The 25,600-nt window shown below is 37.4% G+C and overlaps 2 protein-coding genes across 2 annotated transcripts in view; one reads left to right on the forward strand and one right to left on the reverse strand.

Annotated features, from left to right (window-relative positions):
• The window catches only part of LOC133645965 (voltage-dependent calcium channel subunit alpha-2/delta-4-like), a 90,534-nt gene that overhangs the window by 23,361 nt on the left and 41,573 nt on the right, over positions 1-25,600 (reverse strand). The window contains exons 21-29 of the mRNA XM_062040889.1: positions 25,493-25,564; positions 21,590-21,651; positions 21,377-21,444; positions 21,261-21,306; positions 18,039-18,136; positions 17,877-17,967; positions 17,710-17,802; positions 17,505-17,626; positions 17,377-17,445 (exon numbers count right to left, since the gene is read on the reverse strand). Of these exons, the coding sequence (XP_061896873.1) occupies positions 17,377-17,445; positions 17,505-17,626; positions 17,710-17,802; positions 17,877-17,967; positions 18,039-18,136; positions 21,261-21,306; positions 21,377-21,444; positions 21,590-21,651; positions 25,493-25,564 (721 nt within the window). The remainder of the gene's footprint in view (positions 1-17,376; positions 17,446-17,504; positions 17,627-17,709; positions 17,803-17,876; positions 17,968-18,038; positions 18,137-21,260; positions 21,307-21,376; positions 21,445-21,589; positions 21,652-25,492; positions 25,565-25,600) is intronic.
• Positions 364-17,498, forward strand: LOC133646952 (leucine-rich repeat and transmembrane domain-containing protein 2-like). The gene is made up of 4 exons (XM_062042916.1): positions 364-481; positions 13,653-13,751; positions 13,819-14,493; positions 14,576-17,498. Exons 2-4 carry the CDS (start codon positions 13,706-13,708, stop codon positions 15,043-15,045), a joined length of 1,191 nt encoding a protein of 396 aa, XP_061898900.1. The 5' UTR covers positions 364-481; positions 13,653-13,705; the 3' UTR covers positions 15,046-17,498.

A 25,600-nucleotide genomic window follows, 5' to 3' on the forward strand; every position in this document is an offset into this window, starting at 1 on the left:
GTACCTACGCTTGAACACTTGTCATACACACTTCACACACCGAAATCATGAAAATTGACCTACAAGCGGGGCATTTCAAAATGTTTAAGAAATGCATTTTCTATTTACAGTAGTTCAATGCTTTGGACCTGCGTGGGCCAAATATCAGGTTTTAGTCCCACTAGGATAGAAAAACGAACACACATCATTAGCATCAGCGTGTGGTCTTTTACTGTATATGTCTCCGCATCACATGACCCTCGCTCGCCCTCAGCAGCTGTGCGTGCGTGTGTGTGTGTGAGAGAGATGCAGGCAGCTGACAGAGCAGTGATGATGAGGATGAGGAGGAGGAGGAGGAGGAGCGTTCAGATTCAAGTGTGGTCCAGCTGTTAAGGATGCAGACTTGTTAGGACACTTCACATCCTTGAGGAGCGGACAGAAGGATGTGATGCAGATAAACAAGACGACTGACTATTTGGAGGCTGCAGCAGCTCAGCACATGGTGAGTGTGTGTGTCTGTGTGTGTGTGTGTGTGTGTGTGCGTGTGTGCACACCCTTTTGCACTCCTAACCTCACACAGGCTCATTTTTAACTGCACTTATTTTTTAAATGTTGCCTATCATTCACAATCCTTATGTAAGCCGATTACAGGTTTTTTTTATTTATGCATTCTAAATTGTAAATAAAAGTTAATAAAAGTCAGCTAACAATGAAGTCTATGGTAGTTGTTCTAAAGCGCTAAAAAAAAACATCCAAAAACCCCCATTAAGGTTTTATATACACACAGTAAGTATATATGTAATGTAGTAACATTCATAATAACATGTTGAAACACTAAGCATCGTGTAGCCGTATTGCTAAGTGCTAAACACGAAATATGAACTACACACAATCACTTACTGTACAACGTCTGCTCTCACTGGGATACCGACTGATGAGATGTTTATACACAACCGTTCAAAAGTTTGGGGTCACATTGAAATGTCCTTATTTTTGAAGGAAAAGCACTGTACTTTTCAATGAAGATAACTTTAAACTAGTCTTAACTTTAAAGAAATACACTCTATACATTGCTAATGTGGTAAATGACTATTCTAGCTGCAAATGTCTGGTTTTTGGTGCAATATCTACATAGGTGTATAGAGGCCCATTTCCAGCAACTATCACTCCAGTGTTCTAATGGTACAATGTGTTTGCTCATTGGCTCAGAAGGCTAATTGATGATTAGAAAACCCTTGTGCAATCATGTTCACACATATGAAAACAGTTTAGCTCGTTACAGAAGCTACAAAACTGACCTTCCTTTGAGCAGATTGAGTTTCTGGAGCATCACATTTGTGGGGTCAATTAAACGCTCAAAATGGCCAGAAAAAGAGAACTTTCATCTGAAACTCGACAGTCTATTCTTGTTCTTAGAAATGAAGGCTATTCCACAAAATTGTTTGGGTGACCCCAAACTTTTGAACGGTAGTGTATCTTCTGAAGAATTAATAGTATGCCTAGTGAAGGGTTAATAAAAAATATGGCCGCAAACGAGCGTCTTTTCCTGTCTTTCTGGCCATCTCTGGGTCTTAGTTGGATGTCAAAATTGACCAACTTCTCGGTTTATGTCCACACCCTTTTACTATCCAGGTGAGAGGCATGATTTAGGATCTAGAACACAGGTTCTCAAACTTTTTTCCCCAAGTACCACCGTAATGACCAACATTAAAGCAAAAAATGTTTGTTTGAACATTTGATTAGTTGAAGAAACTTTCTGTGATGCAATCCAGTGTATTCCCTACTAGATTAGTAGTGTTTGAGAGCAGAACTAAAGGACAAGAGATCACATTAGTTTTTGGTTCTTTTGTGGTTGCTATGCCTAAATATAACTACAAGACCTGCTTGAGCAAATAAACTAACATCATGTTAAGTCCTACTAATAAATATTGTGAATGTCGGTCCAATCCACCGTATTTTCATTGTTCATTTTCATAACAAACTAAAAGCTTAGTTGTTGTTGTGCAGAAAAGCCAAGTGTTTTTTTTGACACGGATGACCACATTATAGCGTCTTTGGTGATATTTGTTAGCATCAAGAAAATGTCCTTATTAGTATTAATAAAGTGGATGAATACATCTCTGGTAGACTCATTAGCATAGATGTATTGATATCGCGAGCAAACATTGCTGAACAACAGCTAAATATTTAAGACAAAATATCAACTTCAGAGCATAAAAACAACTGCAGACATGAATTGGAGATGAGACTAATATTTGTAGCAGGAAATCAACTGCAAACAAACGTATCCTTTTTCTCATTAGCGTCACGATCACAACAGCACTCGTTATGTCAATCAAATATGTTAGCGATGAACGAATAAATCCAACTTTGTCTTTCACCGATTAATGTTTAATTTGTGGACCCCTCAGACGTAAAGACATGATGTGCCTGCAATCTTTTCTTCTCTAAATCCTTGTGTCAAGTGAAGTGAGGTGGCACTAACGCCTTGGTGATGATAAATGCTTTAGCTTTATATAAAAAATATATTTTTCTTAAGAGCGTAAAAATCCACTCCATCCCATTTAAAATATTTTTTTATTATCGACTCTAAACCAGGGGTCCCCCAAAATCCGGCCCGCGGGAAGTCCCAAGTTAAAAAAAACAACAACAAAAAAAAATGTTTTTTAATATTTTTAATCTGTCCTTTCTACTCCATTTTCTAAGCAAATCATATTATCTAAAAATGCATTTTCCCATCGATAACGTGACATCATCGCGCTCGGAATATATATATATATATATATATATATATATATATATATATATATATATATATATATATATATACACTACCGTTCAAAAGTTTGGGGTCACCCAAACAATTTTGTGGAATAGCCTTCATTTCTAAGAACAAGAATAGACTGTCGAGTTTCAGATGAAAGTTCTCTTTTTCTGGCCATTTTGAGTGTTTAATTGACCCCACAAATGTGATGCTCCAGAAACTCAATCTGCTCAAAGGAAGGTCAGTTTTGTAGCTTCTGTAATGAGCTAAACTGTTTTCAGATGTGTGAACATGATTGCACAAGGGTTTTCTAATCATCAATTAGCCTTCTGAGCCAATGAGCAAACACATTGTACCATTAGAACACTGGAGTGATAGTTGCTGGAAATGGGCCTCTATACACCTATGTAGATATTGCACCAAAAACCAGACATTTGCAGCTAGAATAGTCATTTACCACATTAGCAAGTTATAGAGTGTATTTCTTTAAAGTTAAGACTAGTTTAAAGTTATCTTCATTGAAAAGTACAGTGCTTTTCCTTAAAAAATAAGGACATTTCAATGTGAACCCAAACTTTTCAACGGTAGTGTACATATATACAATTGGTCCATTTTGGGAACCCCTGCTCTAAACCTTTCAAAATACGCCTAAACCTGCACATATTCAGGTCAATAAACAGTAGTCTAAAGGGGCTGAGACCCTCGCCTGAAACCCGGAAGTGGCTCTAGGTCACGTGATTGCAACCTAGCTATATAATTGTTTATAAATATACATTAGAGAGCAACCAATTATCGGTAGCGATATTTGGCATTTTGATGTAAATCGGTATCGGCTTTTTTATTTTTATAACTACATTATAACTACATCAGCAGACACAATATATACCAGAATTTAGTGTTAAAACAATGTATAAGTAATAAGCACTGCTCAAGCGTCAGGTATTTTGCCCTGCATGAGAAAAATAATTTTTTACTGGAGCCAAATTTAAAAAAATTTTATTTAAGAATGAAAATTATTTTCATTGTCAATAATTCTCCCCAAATATGTTTTAATATCTGACAGGGCATTTATATGAGTTTTTGTGAGAATTATTCTCCAGTCTGCTCAATTAAAAAAAAAAAAACATAAAAAATGTTTGTGATTCGATTAAAAATCGTGATGAATCGATTATTTACAAGAGATAACGACAAGTGATGACATCATGAGCGATGGCAGCTTTTGGGGGCGGGGCCAGCACCATCTGCAGCGCAGGACAGACGTCTGTTTAATCTGATGTCACTGATGCGTCTAATCTGGCTGATGGTGCACTTGAGCCTTGCAGCTGTTTGCTCCACAAAAATGGAATAAACAAATCTGTCTTGCTAGCAAAGGCGAAGTGCTAACAGTGACACGAAGTTAGCACACGAGCTGACGACAGACGACATTGTTCAAACGCCAGATCACCTTCGGATCTTTGGCCGTCCACCCCTGCTGATGTGAAGTGACATCAAACATTCTGCGGTGTCTTTGTGGCAAGCTAGCAGAGCAAGATGGAGCGCTAACAAAGCAAAGAGCTCCAGGCTTGCTTCGTGACTCGGATGGTGGGTCTGGGCTCTAAAAGCGGCCTCCCGGCACCCGGCCTGAGTTAATGGACTACATCACATGTGACCTGGCCCAGCACGTCATTTTATGTGGCTCGCAAAAGTCTGGGAAATGATGTGCACTTCACTCTTTCTTATTAAACATATTTATTCTTTCAATTCTACCAGAAAAATTGCATGAATTGCATACAATTGTATGTCTTTTAAACTAGACAACTATGTGACCGTGCAAAAAATGTTTTATGAACACCCGGCTGTCCAAAGTGCAGCATACAACTACAGTTTTGTTGGCCCACAAATGTAAAAAGAGAGGAAAAATGTGTAATGTAATGTGAAAAAAGCTAAACAAGTGATAGTAATAACTCAGGGGTGTTCAAACGTCGCATACTGAAAGGAATTCAGGGCCATATATATATACAGGTATATATATATATATTGTATATATATATATATATATTTAAGTTAAAGTACCAATAATTGTCACACACGCACACGAGGTGTGGCAAAATTATTCTCCGCATTTGACCCATCACCCTTGATCACCCCCTGGGAGGTGAGGGGAGCAGTGAGCAGCAGCGGTGGCCACGCCCGGGAATCATTTTTGGCGATTTAACCCCCAATTCCAACCCTTGATGCTGAGTGTAAAGCAGGGAGGTAATGGGTCCCATTTTTTATAGTCTTTGGTATGACTCGGCCGGGGTTTGAACTCACAACCTACCGATATCAGGGCGAACACTCTAATATATATATATATATATATACACAGTATTTAAAGACAAAACTTTGTATAATAAGCGACAGTATATTATTATTTGTATCAAAATTTCAGCTTTTTCCTCCTTGTATTACGTCTATTTGTTGTTGTTTTTTTGTTTTGTTTTTTACCACTGTAACAATAATTGTAAACTTTGACACTAAGTTGTGTCTTTAAATATATGCAACGTCTGTTTTTAGCATTTTTAACGCAATAAAAATACCATAAATTCCGGACTATAAGGAGCTATTTTTTTCCCCTACGCTTAACACCCTGCGGCTAATCTATGACTTTTTCTTCGCGAGTGACCATAAAGTTTGGTGTTCAATAGTTTTTATCAAACCCAAGCAGAGGACTGAAATGGTTCGTTATTGTTTGAGCGATGGCGCCCTCCTTTAAACGAGTTTGCTGGAATAAAAATGTACTCTGTTTTAATGCCTTGAACCGAAAGTATAACCGTCCATAGCGTTTCTACTCGTATGGGTTCTTCATTCATCGCTCCAAGCAGCGTTTGTAAGTTTTATAATATAACTAAAACAATTCTTACTTACTATAGGGTCCCATGTGTGATGTCTGTAGGAGTGTTTTCATGCATACAGTATTTGTACGTGCTATCGTAATGTAATCAATCGAGCTTCGTTAGCATTAGCTAATATGCTAAAACATTTACGAGTGTCTGTGTTAGTATTATTAACTTACAACGGCATTCTTTTTATATTGTTTCAGTTTCACAAATTCCTCAGTAAATTCACCAAAACATCACCGTGGAATTATTGAGTCTGTTTAGCTGATTGGAGCACTAGCTTGCGCAGCTAGCGGGTCCATGACGATGACTTCTCAAAGTCAATAAATCAATGTTTACTTATATAGCCCTAAATCACGAGTGTCTCAAAGGGCTGCACAAGCCACAACGACATCCTCGGCTCAGATCCCACATAAGGGCAAGAAACCCCCCCCCGGGCGACCAATGCAATGGACGTCAAGTGGATCTAGCATAATAGTGTGAGAGTCCAGTCCATAGAGGATCTAACATAATAGTATAAGCCCAGTCCATAGTGGATCTAGCATAATAGTGTGAGAGTCCAGTCCATAGTGGATCTAACATAATAGTGTGAGAGTCCAGCCCATAGTGGATCTAGCATAATAGCGTGAGAGTCCAGTCCATAGTGGATCTAACATAATAGTGTGAGAGTCCAGCCCATAGTGGATCTAGCATAATAGCGTGAGAGTCCAGTCCATAGTGGATCTAACATAATAGTGTGAGAGTCCAGTCCATAGTGGATCTAACATAATAGTGTGAGAGTCCAGTCCATAGTGGATCTAGCATAATAGCGTGAGAGTCCAGTCTCATGGAGTGGAAGATCATTCCAGAGTTTGGGGCCCGCAACAGAGAAGGCTCTGTCCCCCCTGAGCTTACGTACATAATAGTGTGAGAGTCCAGTCCATAGTGGATCTAACATAATAGTGTGAGAGTCCAGTCCATAGTGGATCTAGCATAATAGTGTGAGAGTCCAGTCCATAGTGGATCTAACATAATAGTGTGAGAGTCCAGCCCATAGTGGATCTAGCATAATAGCGTGAGAGTCCAGTCCATAGTGGATCTAACATAATAGTGTGAGAGTCCAGTCCATAGTGGATCTAACATAATAGTGTGAGAGTCCAGTCCATAGTGGATCTAACATAATAGTGTGAGAGTCCAGTCCATAGTGGATCTAGCATAATAGTGTGAGAGTCCAGTTCGTAGTGGATATAACATAATAGTGTGAGAGTCCAGTCCATAGTGGATCTAGCATAATAGTGTGAGAGTCCAGATCGTAGTGGATATAACATAATAGTGTGAGAGTCCAGTCCATCGTGGATCTAACATAATAGTGTGAGAGTCCAGTCCATAGTGGATCTAGCATAATAGTGTGAGAGTCCAGTTCGTAGTGGATCTAGCATAATAGTGTGAGAGTCCAGTCCATAGTGGATCTAGCATAATAGTGTGAGAGTCCAGTCCGTAGTGGATCTAACTTAATAGTGTGAGAGTCCAGTCCATAGTGGATCTAACATAATAGTGTTAGAGTCCAGTCCATAGTGGATCTAGCATAATAGTGTGAGAGTCCAGTTCGTAGTGGATCTAACATACTAGTGTGAGAGTCCAGTCCATAGTGGATCTAGCATAATAGTGTGAGAGTCCAGTCCATCGTGGATCTAACATAATAGTGTGAGAGTCCAGTCCATAGTGGATCTAGCATAATAGTGTTAGAGTCCAGTCCATAGTGGATCTAGCATAATAGTGTGAGAGTCCAGTTCGTAGTGGATCTAACATAACACTATTATGTTAGTCCATCGTGGATCTAACATAATAGTGTTAGAGTCCAGTCCATAGTGGATCTAGCATAATAGTGTGAGAGTCCAGTTCGTAGTGGATCTAACATAATAGTGTGAGAGTCCAGTCCATAGTGGATCAAGCATAATAGTGTGAGAGTCCAGTCCATCGTGGATCTAACATAATAGTGTGAGAGTCCAGTCCATAGTGTATCTAGCATAATAGTGTGAGAGTCCAGTCCATAGTGGATCTAACATAATAGTGTGAGAGTCCAGTCCATAGTGGATCTAGCATAATAGTGTGAGAGTCCAGTCCATAGTGGATCTAGCATAATAGTGTGAGAGTCCAGTTCGTAGTGGATATAACATAATAGTGTGAGAGTCCAGTCCATAGTGGATCCAGCATAATAGTGTGAGAGTCCAGTCCATAGTGGAACTAACATAATAGTGTGAGAGTCCAGTCCATAGTGGATCTAACATAATAGTGTGAGAGTCCAGTCCATAGTGGATCTAACATAATAGTGAGAGTCCAGTCCATAGTGGATCTAACATAATAGTGTGAGAGTCCAGTTCGTAGTGGATCTAGCATAATAGTGTGAGAGTCCAGTCCATAGTGGATCTAGCATAATAGTGTAAGAGTCCAGTCCATAGTGGATCTAACATAATAGTGTGAGAGTCCAGTCCATAGTGGATCTAACATAATAGTGTTAAGAGTCCAGTCCATAGTGGATCTAGCATAATAGTGTGAGAGTCCAGTTCGTAGTGGATCTAGCATAATAGTGTGAGAGTCCAGTCCATCGTGGATCTAACATAATAGTGTGAGAGTCCAGCCTATAGTGGATCTAACATAATAGTGTGAGAGTCCAGTCCATAGTGGATCTAGCATAATAGTGTGAGAGTCCAGTCCATAGTGGATCTAGCATAATAGTGTGAGAGTCCAGTTCGTAGTAGATCTAACATAATAGTGTGAGAGTCCAGTCCATAGTGGATCAAGCATAATAGTGTGAGAGTCCAGTCCATCGTGGATCTAACATAATAGTGTGAGAGTCCAGTCCATAGTGGATCTAGCATAATAGTGTGAGAGTCCAGTCCATAGTGGATCTAACATAATAGTGTTAGAGTCCAGTCCATAGTGGATCTAGCATAATAGTGTGAGAGTCCAGTTCGTAGTGGATATAACATAATAGTGTGAGAGTCCAGTCCATAGTGGATCTAGCATAATAGTGTGAGTCCAGTCCATAGTGGAACTAACATAATAGTGTGAGAGTCCAGTCCATAGTGGATCTAACATAATAGTGAGAGTCCAGTCCATAGTGGATCTAACATAATAGTTAGATCCACTTCTGTTTGATCCGCCGTTTTACTGCCGTGTTATAGACACCGTTTGACAACAATTAAGGCATGTACATAAACATTTACAGAATCTTTCTGTGCAATAAACCCATTTCACAACTTATATATCTGTTGCTAATATATGGAAAAATATTTTTTTCTTCTAAAATTTAGTCTGTGCAGAAAATTTGATACATCAAAATGGCCCCCGCATACTTTTGACTTTTTAGTATGCGCCCCTGGTTGGAAAAAGTTGGGACACCTCTATATTATTAACATACTGTATATTCCAACCTATTTTTGTCAGAATAAAATACTTGTCCCCCTGACTTATGATTTCAAAAGCAAGTATGTTATCCATCAATGTGTACGTTAAAAAATGAAAAAATCAAATCCATAGGGAATTCTGTAATAACATAATGAGGCGATTATACATTATAATTCTTATACGAGCAGCCATAACTGCAATGTGGCCCTCAACGAAAACCAGTCTGACACCCCTGGACTACATGTTCGTGCGGTGGTTATGAGCGAGGACCTCTCTTTCTCCTCCGGACCAGCCCAGACCGTCCTGTAATCTCCTGATGTTTGTGAGCAACTTCACCAGATCATCTGGCGCCACTCACGAGGGCAGAGTGCAGTGAATAAAGCTTTCCAGGGATTACCCGAGTCAAGCCTCTTCTGGATCGGCGCTAGGCTGGAAAGGGCAAGCTAGTATTAGCATGTAGCACGTAGCAAGAGCTAAGACCCTTTAAAGGGGTCATATTAGGATTTTTTTTTACATTTAAAACACTTCCTTGTGGTCTACATAACGTGATGGTGGTTCTTAGGTCAAAATGTTTCAACAAACCACCTTCAAGTTGCGCGTTTTGTGGGCGGTTTTATTTACGTGCTGAAGTCTTCCTCAATGTTTAACTGCGTCTTCCCTCCGTCCGCCATGTTGTAGTTTTTAGTAGGAATGTTCTGATTAGGCTTTTACGTGACCGATTACAATACCGATTTTCCATGCTTGAGACCGTCCGATATCAATAACGATCACGTGTATTAACTGTTAATTGGTCAATTTATTCATGATAAGTCCTATTGACAGTTTGGCTCTGGCTCTCATCGAAGGCTGACATGTTTCCTACCCGCTCCTTTATTTCGCCTGCTTGCTTCTTCGTCTTGTCATAACGTTATTGTATCGTCTTTCTGCACAGCTCCCAAAAATCTAAACAATGAAATTGATCAACTTGCCTCTCAACAAAAATGGGGTTTAGGGGAACTTGCCTGTCCTAAAGGAACAGTTGTTGCTGGACACACAACAGACTCTTGGGAGAAGTGAGTGTCTTCCAGTCCAGGACGTTGAAGACATCTACCTATTCGGAACCATGATAACAGGACATCTGCCAATTGGAGTAAGCGTTGTATCGACAAACAACTACAAATGATTGGGCAGAGCTGGGGGCACTCAGACTTTTGTGATTTCTGCACTAAATGGCAAACCGGTTAACATCTTGGAGAAGCTGTCTGTTCCGCAAGGCGAAGTATGATGATACCGTCGGATGTTCAGCTTATAACTTGCTTTTTTCATCTCTTTTTCCCCCCATGTTTACCATTTTTCCTACCTTCTTTACGGGGCGCCGCCCCTGTGGCGAACCATCAGTCTTCCCCTTCTATCTACCCTGTAACAGTATGTCTGATCTTGGACGGGTTTGTACTGAAAATGTAATTTAGTCTTACTTTTTAACTGCAATGACAGTAAAGTTCCATTCCATTTGTTTTTAGCTAAAAACAACGTCAACAGCACACAATAACTACACAAAAGCAAAAACTAGTATCTACTAGTCTTTTATGTATTTTGATTTTTGCCCTAAAATTCCTCCTGTGTCCAGGGAAGTATTCCCTGAATTCGTAAACATTAAAATAAAAAGGCTTCTTGAAGCACTTATTTTTTGTGTTATTTCAAGCTATCTTAGCAATTAGCATGTTAGGTCTTGGCACTCTCTTACTGTGTGAATGTTTAGCTTTGTTATAAAGTGATAGTGATGCTTAAAATCAGGGATCTGTATCGGCCGATTTTCATAAAAAAGTGTGATCGGCTTTTAACGCAGATCCCCTCTGGTTAATATTTTATTTATTTTTGAGCCGCCCGGTTGACTACCTAGCAGCTAATTGTGTATCTCAAGCAGAAATTATTAAGTAGATTAATAAGAGTTAGCGAGAGGATAGTATAACAACTGATAACTGTTGATGTGTCAGCATTTTCGCAACCAGTAGTGCACGACGTGTAAAAGGATGCTGGATCAATCCATAAATTGGTGGTGTTGATACCAAGCGTAACATCAGTATATGATCGAGAATAGAGTGATTAGGTCAATATTTTTATTTTCTTCAAATAATTAAAATATATATTTTTCTGATGTTTTAAATTTTAAGAAATTATTCCTTGGACTCAGGAGGACTTTTATGGAAAAATGATTTCAAAGAGTACTAGGTAGGTAATTAGCGAAAAGATTGATCCGAATCCTCTAAGTGGACTATTTGGGGTGGTCCCTTTGTCAACTTCTCTTAGCAAACCCAAAAAGAATATTGCAGCATTCACTACTTTATTGGCTCAAAGTCTCATTGTTAAAACTTGAAGGCAACAGCGCCTCCTTGGATTAAAGATGTTCTTTATTTTCTCAAACTGGAGAAGAATAGGCATCAAAAGGTTGTTCTGTGGAGTTTCGGGGGTTGGTTTCCTAAAATATGTAAAGGAGACTGATCTCCAGTTTGGTCCCGATTGAGAGGTGGTTGAATTGGGGTTGATTGATGAGCCTTTTGTTGGCCTTTGTGTATTGCTGCACCGTGTTGAGGCCATTCGGAAGTGCAGTTGTCTGTTTGCTTGAAATTATTTGACTGAATTTTTTTTCTCAGATTTGTATTCTATTGTATGTCTGTTAACTGTTTGTCAATAAACAAATGTTTAAAAAAACAAAAAAAGAGTAATAGTAGTTTTTGATTTAGTTTAGTTATTGACTTTGTTTTACTCAAACATCTATATCAGGGGTCCCCAAACTACGGCCCGCTAGCGTCCAAAAGCAGCCCCGCGAGAAGTCCCAAGTATAAAAAAATAAATAAAAATAAAAATAAAATTTTTTTTTTTAAATAAATATTTTTTTGTGTCTTTTCTTATCCACTTTGTACCACTTGCTACTCACAGTGTCTCCTATTCACTCAGGCAAATCATATTGTCTAAAAATGCATTTTCTCATCGATAACGTGACATCATCGCGCGCGCGGAAAGTGCACTATATATAATATATATATATATATATATATATATATATATATATATATATATATATATATATATATATATATATATATATATATATATATATAAATATATATATATATATATATATATATATATAAATAAATATATATATATAAATATAATATATATATATATATATATATATATATATATAATATATATATATAGTATATCTATATATATACACTACCGTTCAAAAGTTTGGGGTCACCCAAACAATTTTGTGGAATAGCCTTCATTTCTAAGAACAAGAATAGACTGTCGCGTTTCAGATGAAAGTTCTCTTTTTCTGGCCATTTTGAGCGTTTAATTGACCCCAGAAATGTGATGCTCCAGAAACTCAATCTGCTCAAAGGAAGGTCAGGTTTGTAGCTTCTGTAACGAGCTAAACTGTTTTCAGATGTGTGAACATGATTGCACAAGGGTTTTCTAATCATCAATTAGCCTTCTGAGCCAATGAGCAAACACATTGTACCATTAGAACACTGGAGTGATAGTTGCTGGAAATGGGCCTCTATACACCTATGTAGATATTGCACCAAAAACCAGACATTTGCAGCTAGAATAGTCATTTACCACATTAGCAATGTATAGAGTGTACTTCTTTAAAGTTAAGACTAGTTTAAAGTTATCTTCATTGAAAAATAAGGACATTTTAATGTGACCCCAAACTTTTGAACGGTATTGTATATATATATTATATATATATATATAATATATATATATATATATATATATAATATATATACAGCCCGGCCCCCGGCCAAATTGTTTTAACCCAATGCGGCCCCCGAGTCAAAAAGTTTGGGGAACCCTGATCTATATGTAATAAAAACAATAAGGAAGTAGTTTGACTATTGTGTTGATATTTAAACTGTCAACAGCACTCACCATAAATAAACTGAAAAATGTACAGTTATTACATGTGATCTGTGTCAGTATCGGTATCGGCTGATCTCACTCGTGGTAGGTCGGTATCGGAATCGCCAGCATAAATCTTTGAACGGAACACCCTTTCTTAAGATACTGAGAAATGTCGTTGATTTGCAACAATGGAGCTGACTATAATAACTCAGCTGGTAACCGCCTCAGTCAGTCAAGTGACTAAAATAAATCAGTCAGAAGTCATCGGCTTTGTTTATTATTCGGCAGGGGCCATTTAGCTACTTTTACACAAAAATTGGTCGATACCGAATGGTGTTTTTTAGTTTCCTATTTTTTTTCTCCATATGGAGTCTACTGACAGACATAAATTGGAACTATACGCTACTTTGTATCAGAAATGGCAAGCGCGAAGGATGCATGTGCATGTACGAGCCAGCTATGAGAGGATAGTGAAAAAATAACTTAATAAGAACGGTGGACCTGCACAAAGCTCTTCGGGTAAACCTCTACCAGATATGGAGATACCCGCTGACGTAACTCAGGAAAACGTAGTCACTAAAGCCTTAAATTCCAAACGTCTCTTTTGGAGCCATGCCTCCATGGTTTGATTAGGATTAGAATAGGGTTTCTTTAAGTTGATAAAGTTGGACCAAAGAGAAGAAGCTTAAGTTCTGATCCTGGGCCATCTTGTCGGATATGTAGGTGATGAAGAGCAGCAGTGAAGTGCCATTTGGCTCTCGTTTTAGGTTCTGTACAAGTGAACTGTGTCGGGATCGGCGGTAGAATCCATGTGGCCGACATGAGGCAGGTGGACCAGGAACGGCACAACCTCCACGAGAGTCTTGGTGAGCCTTCTCTTAGGGATCACTTGGTTAAGGATGGTGATAATGATGATGTTTGTTTTTGGTCCAGCTGGCGCAGTCACATCCACTCTGGTACTGGTTCTGCTCGGGTCAGTCCGCTGCTGTCCCGGCGTCTGCACCTGTGATCGTAACACCACCGATTGCTCCGCTCTGGGCCTGATTTCTCTGACCCCTCTCCTGCCACTGCTTGACCAGGACTCTGAGACCCTGTACCTGGCCCAGAACAACCTCTCTTTCCTGGCTGCTGTGGACTTGGCTAACCTCAGCAGCCTGGAGATCTTGGATCTTTCCCAGAACCACTTTTTCACCCTGCAATCGGGAGTCTTCTCAGGCCTGAGCGGCCTGCGGTGGCTCAATCTGTCCGCCAACTTCCTCGGAAGGCACCTCGCCACCCCAGATGTCAACCGCAGTAAAGAGGCGGAGCAAAATCTAAACAGAAGCCGTGGGGGCGTCAGCCTGAGCAAGGAGGTCTTCCGGGGGCTGTTGTGGCTGCGAGGACTCGACCTGTCCTCCAATGGCCTCTACTGGCTGCCCACGGGCCTGCTGGATGGACTCCAGAGACTAACTTGGTTGTCGCTGGCCAGGAATCGGCTCGCGGTGCTGGAGAGGGCAACCTTTGAGCCTCTGGTGGGGCTTCAGCAGCTCCTCCTGGCTGGGAACCCCTGGGAATGTAATTGCAAGCTATGGAACTTCAAGCACTGGGTGGAGTGGATGATCTACAGAGGTGAGCAGGGTTCACTTCTACTAAATGTCCTGTCGCTCATTCAAGAACTCTAATGCGCTTTCTTTGTGTTGCTTCTTCAAAGACGGTCTGGTCGACACGATAACGTGCAGCTTTCCCAGGAAACTGATCGCCAGGAACATCCGCAACGTGCCGGCCGAGATGTTCGAGCACTGCGTGCAGAGCGTCGCCAAGGAAGTCACACCCGGCGGCGGCATCCGACCCCTCTGTCCGCCGGGTCGTATCAGCGGCAACGACGAGTGCGTCCGCCAGCGCTACCGTCCGGTTAGCGTCCGCCGAGCGCAAGTGACGCAAATCGTGGCGGGTGTAGTGTGCGGCACGGTGTGCGTCATGATGGTGGTGGCGGCAACGTACGGCTGCGTCTACGCCTCGCTGATGGCTCGCTACCAGAGGGAGCTGAAGAAGCGAGGGCCGCCTCTGATGGCTGAGGGCGTGGCAGACGACCTGGGAGACGCGCAATCCCCGACGACGCCAGAGGAGGCGCCGCCTAAAGAGGCCTGCGTGGTGTACGGGTACCGCATCAGCAGTTTCTGACGGGTCCAGCACAGATCTTTGAAACTTCCAACGACCCAAACACCACGACCCTTGCATTCATTTTTCCTCTGCAGTCTCTTTGTGACCAACCGATGCTCAAGTGTGACACTTCTTATTCATGTCCTCGGTCCTCCTGTTGGATCATCTCCATAGCAACGTCACCTGACCTCGCTGAGACGCCGTTTTCTCATCCTGCAGTCCTACTGCCACCTACAGGCCACACTGAGCAACTACCTAATGTCTCGTTTAAGTGTGTAATAGAAGTAGATTTACATGGTGTGAGGGCCAAATGGGACAGCAATAAATAAATACATCTTCAATTACCTAAATGTGTCATTAATTAAAATAAAAAATTTTTTTTTTAATGTGTTATTACATTTGTACCTCTTTAAAACCCTTGAACCTTGAAATTATTGTAAAATTATTTATTCAATTATCTACCCCAGTTCAGGGGTGCTGGTATGATATTGGAAATCTGATATCATTGTAGAAGGCTTGATCATTTGAAATAGTCAAACAGAGAAAAAGGTAAGTACAAAAAACACTAACCTATTTATTATTCACCTTCTGGAATGGACTTATACTGTCTTTAAGTTGAAGTGAAGTGGTAATTGTTTTTTGGGGGGACATCTAGTGGTCACAATAATTAATCTCATGACATAGTAGGTGGAGTGATGCGGACACGTTTGTTACTGGATACAATTTTAATACGGTGCTGCCTTGGATACTTTGTATGTGTCATAAATATTGTTTATATTTAAAAATGTCATGATGATTCCCGGGCGCGGCACCGCTGCTGCCCACTGCTCCCCTCACCTCCCAGGGGGTGATCAAGGGGATGGGTCAAATGCAGAGGACAAATTTCACCACACCTTGTGTGTGTGTGACAATCATTGGTACTTTAACTTAACTTAACTTAATTTAGACTGCAATGTTTAATTAAGGACACAAATTACGGATGGATAGCTTGCGCTAATCCGATAATTGTTGTTTTGCCCGTATCGGATCGATATCGGATTTCAATATCATACCGGGACACCGCTAGTTATTACCATCAAATTTAAGCTTTTTCTCATTACAATATGTCTTTTTCATTGTTACTTTTTTTGACTTTATTTCAACCATATAATGCCACACTTTAGACCGCTGGCCTAGTTTAGTTTTTAGGTAAATGACTGATTTTCTGTATTTATTGCTTTTTTGTATATTTACTTTCATTGCTTATTGTTTATTTGAGTTTGTAGAAGAGTGCTTCTAAATAAAATGAATTATTATTATAATAGAATCAAATGCAGCTGCACATAGGTTCAAGAAAATAACAATTACATAAGTAATTAAATAGTGACAAATTCAAAACCTGAAATAAATAAATATTGAAATAATAAAAAATGGAATAATTTAATTATGTAATAATTAAATAAATAATTAAATAGTGAAATAATTAAAACATGAAATAATTTAATAATAAAATAATTAAAACATGAAAAAATTAAATTATTTAATAATTAAATAGTGAAATAATTAAAACATGAAATCATTTAATAGTAAAACAATTGAAACATGAAAAAATGTAATTATGTAATAATTAAATAGTGAAATAATTAAAACATGTAATAATTATACGTATGTTGTAATAAATAAGTAATTAAATGGTGAAATATTTAAAACATTAAATAATTCAATTAAATTATTAACCAAGTAATTAAATAGTGAAATAACAAAAACAGGAAATAATTTAATTGTGAAATAATTGAAACATAAAATAATTAAATTATGTAATACTTATATTATTAATTAAATAGTAAAACAATTAAAACATGAAATAATTAAATTATGTAATAATCAAATAAGTAATTAAATAGTAAAATAATCACAACATGGAATAATAAAATTGTGAAATAATTAAGTAATTTTTTATATACGATTTATTTAGGATTTTAAATTTTACAACAACAGATACACAGCAATATTGAAATGTTGGCAATGTAAAGGCCCACAAAACACCACACAAAACAGTGGGAAGGAAACAAACAAGACAATAAATAAGTATTTTTGTATAGAATTAATTGCATTGTTAAATAAATATAATTACGTATAAATTAAATTAATGAATTAATTGTATTTAATTTAAATTGTAATTAATTAATGGTGCATTTAAGTATTGATTTAAAGATTGATTTATTTCATCGTGTCCCATTAGGCCCTGTCCACATGTCATGTGAGAAGCACACCTCAAACGCTCGTCATGAATATGGACTTTGTTAATAAACTATTTGTGAAACATAATTTTTCATGTCTGTCCTGTGTCGTTTAAACAAAAGTTCAACTGACCTCCGGCGATGGCGGTCTTCCCTTGTGCTGACACGGTTACGGCGGTAGTGGCGATCGCGTACTTCACGCCTAAGGACGACAACAACAGCGCTTCACACAACGACAACAACAACAAACACTGAAAGGACCTTTGTCATTGATGGGGTAGTAGAAGAAAGTTCCGGGACGGAATTCCACGGCGAGCCGGTACCACAGCGGGAAATGATCGACGGTGAACAGGTTGTTCTTATCCGCGGGGGTCAGGAACTTTCTACACGGTGGGACAGACACGCGTGTGTTAGGTGTCTCGCCAATCATTGAATGATGTCACATGATCACAAGAAGTGCTGGTACTTGGCCACTCGCGTCTCCACGCCGGCGTATCTCATGATCCTCATCAGGCCGGAGCGAGTGCCCAGGAAGGCGGTCTCAATGCCAGGCTCCACCCTGCCCACACACATTTTCTTGTGAAGGACATACCGCTGAGTGGGACCACGTGTCCACAAGGTGCTGGCTCCCACCTGTCGCTGAGCGCCAGGGCGTTCCAGTAGGCCTCCATGGGCGCCGTCACCACGGCGTCGAATAGGGTCTGCTGCAGCAGCACCTCGTCGCCTAGGCGACACAGAGGCGGGGTCATCAAACAAGCGCTACGACACACAACGGCGACGCATCGACGGTCTTACACTCCAGGTCCGGCTCCTTCCCCAGCAGGTAGCGGATGGCGGCCTGCAGCTGAGAGTACTTGCGGTGCGCGGGGTCAACGTCCGTCTCGCAGTAAGTCCTGAAAAAATTAAACATAATAAATAAATAGCCACACAATATACTTTCTTGGCATAAGAAATATGTTGTATAATAAATTAGTTCTGGCGACTTAAAAATAACCATATTTTTCAGACTACAAGCGCACTTAAAATCCTTTTATTTTCCCAAAAATCTGATTAATTATTAATGAATTAATTACGGACCCGTAGATGACAGTCACACATAAGAGATACGTGTGGACTGCAGGTTGACGCCCCCGTTCAATTAAATGACGCTACAAGTACAGGTTCAGTCTTACAATATTGGGAGAGTAAAGTTGTTTTACAAGAATTGTGTCACAATATTTGAAGAAAAAAACATGTTAAGGAATTTATTTTTATTTAAAAAAAAAAACATTTTTTACGTGATCAAAATAAAATGTATTGTGAAAAAAGTCCATTATTTGTTGGGAAAAAAGTTGCATTATTGTAAGAAAAATTTGTCATATAATTATTTTTAAGAATATTCTGAGAGAATAAGACACAATTATGTCATAGTGTTTGGTTGTTGTTGGGTTGTGGGTTTTTTTACAGAAAAAAAAATCGTGATATTGTAAGAAAATTTGACATTGTACAGGAATAATGTCAGAATATTTTGACATAAAAAAAAAAAAAAACGATTTTAGAAGCAAAAAAATGCCATTTTACATAATTAAAGTCACATGTATTGCGCAAAGGTCTTTTTTTGAGAAAACTCCAAATTGTGAGAACAAACTAATTATACAAGAATTGTGTAAAAATATTTGAAGAACAAAATATTTTAAGAAATTTTTTAATTTTTGTTAAGAACATTTTTTCAAAATGCCATTTTACATGAATAATGTCAAATATATTGTGAAAAAAGTCATTTCTTTTTCTTTTTTTTTAGAAAATAAGTGACAATCTTGTGCGAAAAAGTTGCCATACAAGAATCATTAGGAATATTCTGAGAACAAAAGATATAAGACAAAATTGTGAAACTTTAGAAAAGTATTTTTTTATGAAAAAGTTGTGAATGGTAAATTGGTTATACTTGTATAGCGCTTTTCTACCTTCATGGTACTCAAAGCGCTTTGACAGTATTTCCACATTCACCCATTCACACACACATTCACACACTGATGGCGGGAGCTGCCATGCAAGGCGCTAACCAGCAGCCATCAGGAGCAAGGGTGAAGTGTCTTGCCCAAGGACACAACGGACGTGACTAGGATGGTAGAAGGTGGGGATTGAACCCCAGTAACCAGCAACCCTCCGATTGCTGACACGGCCACTCTACCAACTTCGCCACGCCACCCCACAAGTTAGTAGTATTATGAGAAAAAAGTTAAACATTTAGAAGAAAAAAGTATGCAATTTTACAATCAAATTTATTGTGAAAAAAGTCAATAATGTTTTAGAAAAAAAGTTGTGATATTGTGGGAAAAAAATTGTCATAAACAAATTTGTAGGAATATTCTGAGGGAATAAAACAAAATGATGTCATTGAAGTATTACTTTTAAAAACAAAGTTAGTAATATTGTAAGAAAAAGTTGTCATTGTCCAAACATTTATGTCTGACTATACTGAGAAAACAAATTAAGATTTTAGAAAAAAAGTATGCAATTTTACAGGATTAAAGTCAAATGTATTGTGAACATTTTTTAGTTTTTTTTAGAAAAACAGTATTTTGAGAAAAAAGTTATTTTACAAAAATTGTGTCAAAATATTTTAAGAAAAATATGCAATTTTATAGGATTAACATCAAATGTATTGTGATAAAAGTCAATTATGTTTTAGAAAAAAAAGTTTCAATATTGTGAGAAAAAATTGTCACAAAATAATTTTTAAGAATATTCTGAGAGAATAAAACAAAATCATGTCATTGTACAATAATCAGTCAAATATATTATGAAAAAAGTATTTTCTTTTTAGAAAAAAGTAATATTTTAAGAACAAGTTGTCATTGTACAAAATGTATGTGTATTTTGAGGGAAAAATTGATTTTAGAAAAAAAAAGTATGCCATTTTAGAGTATTAAAATCAAATACATTGTGATTTTTATTTTATTTTTAAACAATATTGTGCGAAGAAAATTATTTTACAAGAATTGTGTCAAATTAATTTAAGAAAAAAATATTTTAAGAACAATGTTGATATCTGTTAAGAAAAAAATATTCCATTTTACATGATTAAAGTCAAATATATTATGAAAAATTTATTTTTTTATTTTTAGAAAATAGGTAGCAATATTGTGAGAAAACGTTGTCATACAAGAACCTTTAGGAATATTCCGAGAAGAAGAAATTAAAAGACAAAGTTATGCAATTTTACAAGATTAAAGTCAAATATTTTATGAAAAAGTTGTCATTGTACAAGAATTATGTGGGAATATTTTGGGCAAATCAGGTTACAAATTTAGAAGAAAATAGTATGCAATTGTATAGAATCAAAGTCAAATATATTGTGAAAAAATATATTTTTTTAGAAAAACGCAAAATTGTGAGAAGAAATATTTATTACGTCAAATATATTATGAAACAAGTATTCTTACTAATACTGTAAGAAAAAGTTGTCATTGTACAAAAAATGATGTTGAAATAATTTGAGAAAAAAAATTAAGATTTTTGAAAAAAAATTAGGCCATTTTTCAGGAAGTCAAATATATTGTGAAAAACTATTTGTTTTAGAAAACGCGATATCGTGAGAACAAAGTTATTTTACAAGAATTGTGTAAAATATTTTAAGAAAAAAGTAGGCCATTTTGCATGATTAAAGTCAAATATATTGTAAAAAAAAAAGAAGTCATATTTGTTCAGAAAATAAGTTGCAATCTTGAGAGAAAAAGTTGTCATACAAGAACTTTTAGACTATTCTGGGGGGGGGGGAAATACAAGACAAAATTATGTAAATTTACAAGAATAAAGTTGAATATATTATGAAAAAAATAAGTTTTTTTTTTCTAAAAATGTGTAATATTTTGAGAAAAAAAAGTTGTCATTATGCAGTGAAAAAGGTTTATCCCCCTCTGGTCTAACCTGTCCAGGATCAAGAACAACCCATTTCTAATACACTGTTGTGTCTCCTCTGAGTCATCTTTAAGTCGGTGAACAACACTATGACATGGAGCGGGAATGCAGTCGTACCATTCAGAGGCGATGCTGAGGTCTGGCGACGTCAGGTCATGAAGCCCTGGAGACCAAAGACACCAACAAGTTCAATGAGTCACGTTCTCCACAAGAGGAGATGATGACAATCGCACCTTCTTCCACCGACACGTTGCCCACGAACATTAACTTGCCGTGACCTCGGGTCAGCACCATGCCGAAGCTGCAAAGACACATGACAACTACAACACTTGCTGCCCTCTGGTGGCCTTGTGGATTCAGCACATTACAAAGTCTCACCATCTTCAATGGTGAAATGTGTGGAAAACAAACATCTAGATGTTGGCAGACAGGAAGAAGCTTCTTACCTGAAAGGTGTTTCGTCAACGTTGGTGTAGAAATATTCATTGATGAGGAACATAGGCCTTTTCTGTGTGGGGGTACATGTTGGCGTAGTCAATAGCCAGAACAGACAAACTGATTGCTTTAAAGCAGGGGTGTCCAAAGTGCGGCCCGCGGGCCATTTGTGGCCTGCAGATCATTTTTTAACAGCATGTGGCACATTCTAAATGACTATTAAAAAATATAAGGGTGAATAAAAGACAAACAGGTGAAGAGTAACGAGAAAAAGTAGCAAAAATGACTAATAACACAAAAACACATTAAACAAATAAACATATGAAAACAAAAAACTGATAGATCTGAAGTTGATCTAGAGATTTAAATGTTGGAAGTAAAAAATAAAAGTATGACTAATTTTTAACACTTTTACAAGTCAATCCCCAAGAATTGGAGTGGGATATTTTTCTTCTAAGTGTTATTGCTCAAAACAAAGAAGGAAATGAAATCACTGTCACAAATTATTGACTTTAATTTTTTCACGTCAAATATTCCACTTTGAAATATTTTTGGGTGAAAATATTGCATATTTTGTGTGTTAAAAAAAATATTTTTCTTTGACACAAAAAGATTTGAAGTTGATCTAGAGATTCAAGTGCTGAAAAAAGACAACTTTTATTAAATTTTTGTTTTTTTATTGCTCAAAAAATAATAATGAATCAATGTTGTTATGAATTAAACTCCTTCAGTGTTCCTTCAAGTTTTTTGAGAGATTTAAGTGCTGAAAAGAAGACTTAATTGTCAACACTTTTATTAGATGGATCCCCCTCAATTTTTTTTTTTTTACATTGTTCAAAAAATAATGAATTAAAATCAATGTTGTTATAAATTCAAGACTTCAATTCCTTCACATCAAATATTCCACTTTAAAAAAAAATTGGGGAAAATATTTCATATTTTGTTTTCCTTGACAATAAAATGGAATAAAACAAATAAAAATATTGATCTGAAGGTGATCTACATATTTAAGTGCTGAAAAAAAGACTTCATTTTTAACACTCTTATTAGATGAAACCCCAAACATTGTATTTTTTTTTTTGCTCCAAAAATAATGAATTAAAATCAATGTTATGAATTCAAGGCTTGAAATTCCTTCACATCAAATATTCCACTTGAAATATTTTTTGGGGAAAATATTGCATATTTTGTGTTTGCCATAAAAAAAACTGACAAAAAATGGAATAAAACAAATAAAAAATAGATCTGAAGTTGATCTACATATTTAAGTGCTGAGAAAAATGACATAACTTTTAACACTTATTAAATGAATCAAATTTTTTTATTGAGTTTATTTTATTTTTAAGTATAACAAATATAATCGGTCAAAAATATTAAATGTTTAAATAAGGATTACAGTTTTTATTTTTATTTTAGGCAAATTGATGAATTTTAAATAATTTCTGTTACAGACCAATAACAATGTAAATAAAGTTAATCTTTGTTGTAAGTTGATCTTTATTTCTTTTTTGTTTTCTTTAAAGCAGCACTAAGTAACTTTTCAAGCTTCATAAAATATTTTCATAACTTTTGGGATGGTACATGGACTTACAACTAGTTGAATAACACCTCTGTGGTGGCCTAAGGGGGTCTGTATAGCTTTTACTGCCACACAAAAAACTACAAATGTGCTGACTCGCTTCATGCCATACATCACTCCCCCTTTCCCCAGTCGTTAAAAAGACGGAAGTCGATGCAAACGCCTATGTGCCGCCAGAAAAATCAAAGAAGAAGAACGCTGACGTGCAATTACTGCTATCATGGCAGAAGCTCCAAAACAACCAAAGAAACGAAAAGTTTTGTCTGAGTGGACAAAAAAAGAAAGTGGAAATTACCCGGACAAAAGGACAGTCAAGGATCAACATTGTCCCGGCTTTCACTCGCTGACGTGACCTCAAGATGAGGGATTTCAGACCGATGCTGCCTTGGCTCGGTTCCTGCTAAACTAGGAAGTGACTTGCGATGCTCAAATCAAAATGATAATGCAAATGATGGCTATCGGAAATTTGCGTGCCAGAAATAACTAGCCACCAGCTTGACAGTTCTACACTACTTCCTTCGAAAAAACTCTCTTCACGGTCTTTCTTTGATTGGGACCTGCATCTGCCCGATACATTCTTAGTAGTAGCGTCCTGTTTGTAGCGCAATCCAAGATCATTTCTTGATAGTGTTTGCTATTTAACATCAGTATAGCCATTAAATACATAGTATTTATGCCAATATTACAGTAGACATGTCAGTTTGACGCCTACATGTTCTAGTCCCCCTGGGAAATGTGGTCTTCTTTTGGCAAAACACTACCGCTTTGGTCCACTGCCGCTGCCAAAATCAACCAAAACTGAAAGTTCTAAAGTGGGGCTTTAATGTTAATAAGGATACAATGTTATGCAGAGGTGTACTTATAACAGTTTTATAGACAAGTCACTTTATAGTCACTGGGGGGTGAAGCTAGAACCAATAGAGTGTTTTGATTGGTGGACAGTGAATGGTCACTTCTTTGTTGAATGCGGCTAACAAATCATGGCGCAAGTTGTCCAGTAGGAGGCAGAAGAGACTTTCAGGTCACATGGAGACGGACTCTGACTCATCAGCGTTTCCATTTGACTTGAAATGTCTCCAAGTTGTCATTGTACAAAATATTATGTCGACCTAATTTGAGGGAAAAAAATAAGATTTTAGAAAAAAATATGCCATTTTACAGGGTTAAAGTCAAATATGTTGTAAAAAAAAGTATTTTTTTTATTTCTATTTTTTAGAAAAACGCAATATTGTGAGAACAAAGTTGTTTTACAAGAATTGTGTAGAACATTTTTAGTTTTTGTTAGGAAAAGTAGGCCATTTTACATGATTAAAGTCAAATATATTGTAAAAAAAAAAACAAGTCATGTTTTTTTTTTTTTTTTTAATTATTATACAATAACTTTTATGAATATTCTGAGGGAAAAAAATACAAGACAAAATTATATAATTTTACAAGATTAAAGTGTCGTTAGCAACAGCATTGTTAAGCTTTGCCAGGCTGAGAATTATTAACCGTGTAGTTACAGGTCCATGGTTTAATAGTATTGTTGATCTTCTGTCTATCCTTCCAGTCAGGGATTTATTTATTTTGTTTCTATCTGCATTTGAGCCAGATGCTATCACGTTAGCTCAGTAGCTAAAGAGCTTCGCCAATGTATTGTCGTGGAGATAAAAGTCACTGTGAATGTCCATTTTGCGTTCTCGACTCTCATTTTCAAGAGGATATAGTATCCGAGGTGGTTTAAAATACAAATCCGTGATCCACAATAGAAAAAGGAGAGAGTGTGGAATCCAATGAGCCCTTGTACCTAAGTTACGGTCAGAGCGAAAAAAGATATGTCTTGCACTGCATTCTAGTCCGTCACTCTAACGTTCCTCATCCACTAATCTTTCATCCTCGCTCAAATTAATGGGGTAATCGTCGCTTTCTCGGTCCGAATCGCTCTAGCTGCATTGAAAACAATAGGAAAATATGAGGAGGCGAACAACTGACTACGTCACGCTACGGCAAGGCTTTTTTTTATCAGAGACCAAAAGTTGCGAACTTTATCGTCGTCGTTCTATACTAAATCCTTTCAGCAAAAATATGGCAATATCGCAAAATGATTAAGTATGACACATAGAATGGATCTGCTATTCCCGTTTAAATAAAAAAAAAATCATTTCAGTAGGCCTTTAAAGTCAAATATATAATGAAGGAAAAAGAAAGTAAATAAGGAAAAATCCCATTAGCATATTAACATCTTTGTAAGACACTTTCAGGTCACATGGAGACTTGACATTTGACTTGAATTGTCTCCATGTTGGTTATTTTGTGTGTTCAGTGACATCACTAAGACCGGTGCACGTCTCACCCCGTTGTCCACGGACGATCTGACATTCAGACCCAGATTTCCCGTCTCGCCCCTCACCATGGCGGTCCTCAGCTGGACGGGACATGAGACAAAGTGTGAGTGGGCAAC

This window comes from Entelurus aequoreus, linkage group LG03 (genome assembly GCF_033978785.1).
Source record: "Entelurus aequoreus isolate RoL-2023_Sb linkage group LG03, RoL_Eaeq_v1.1, whole genome shotgun sequence".
In the NCBI taxonomy this organism is placed as follows: Eukaryota; Metazoa; Chordata; class Actinopteri; order Syngnathiformes; family Syngnathidae; genus Entelurus; species Entelurus aequoreus.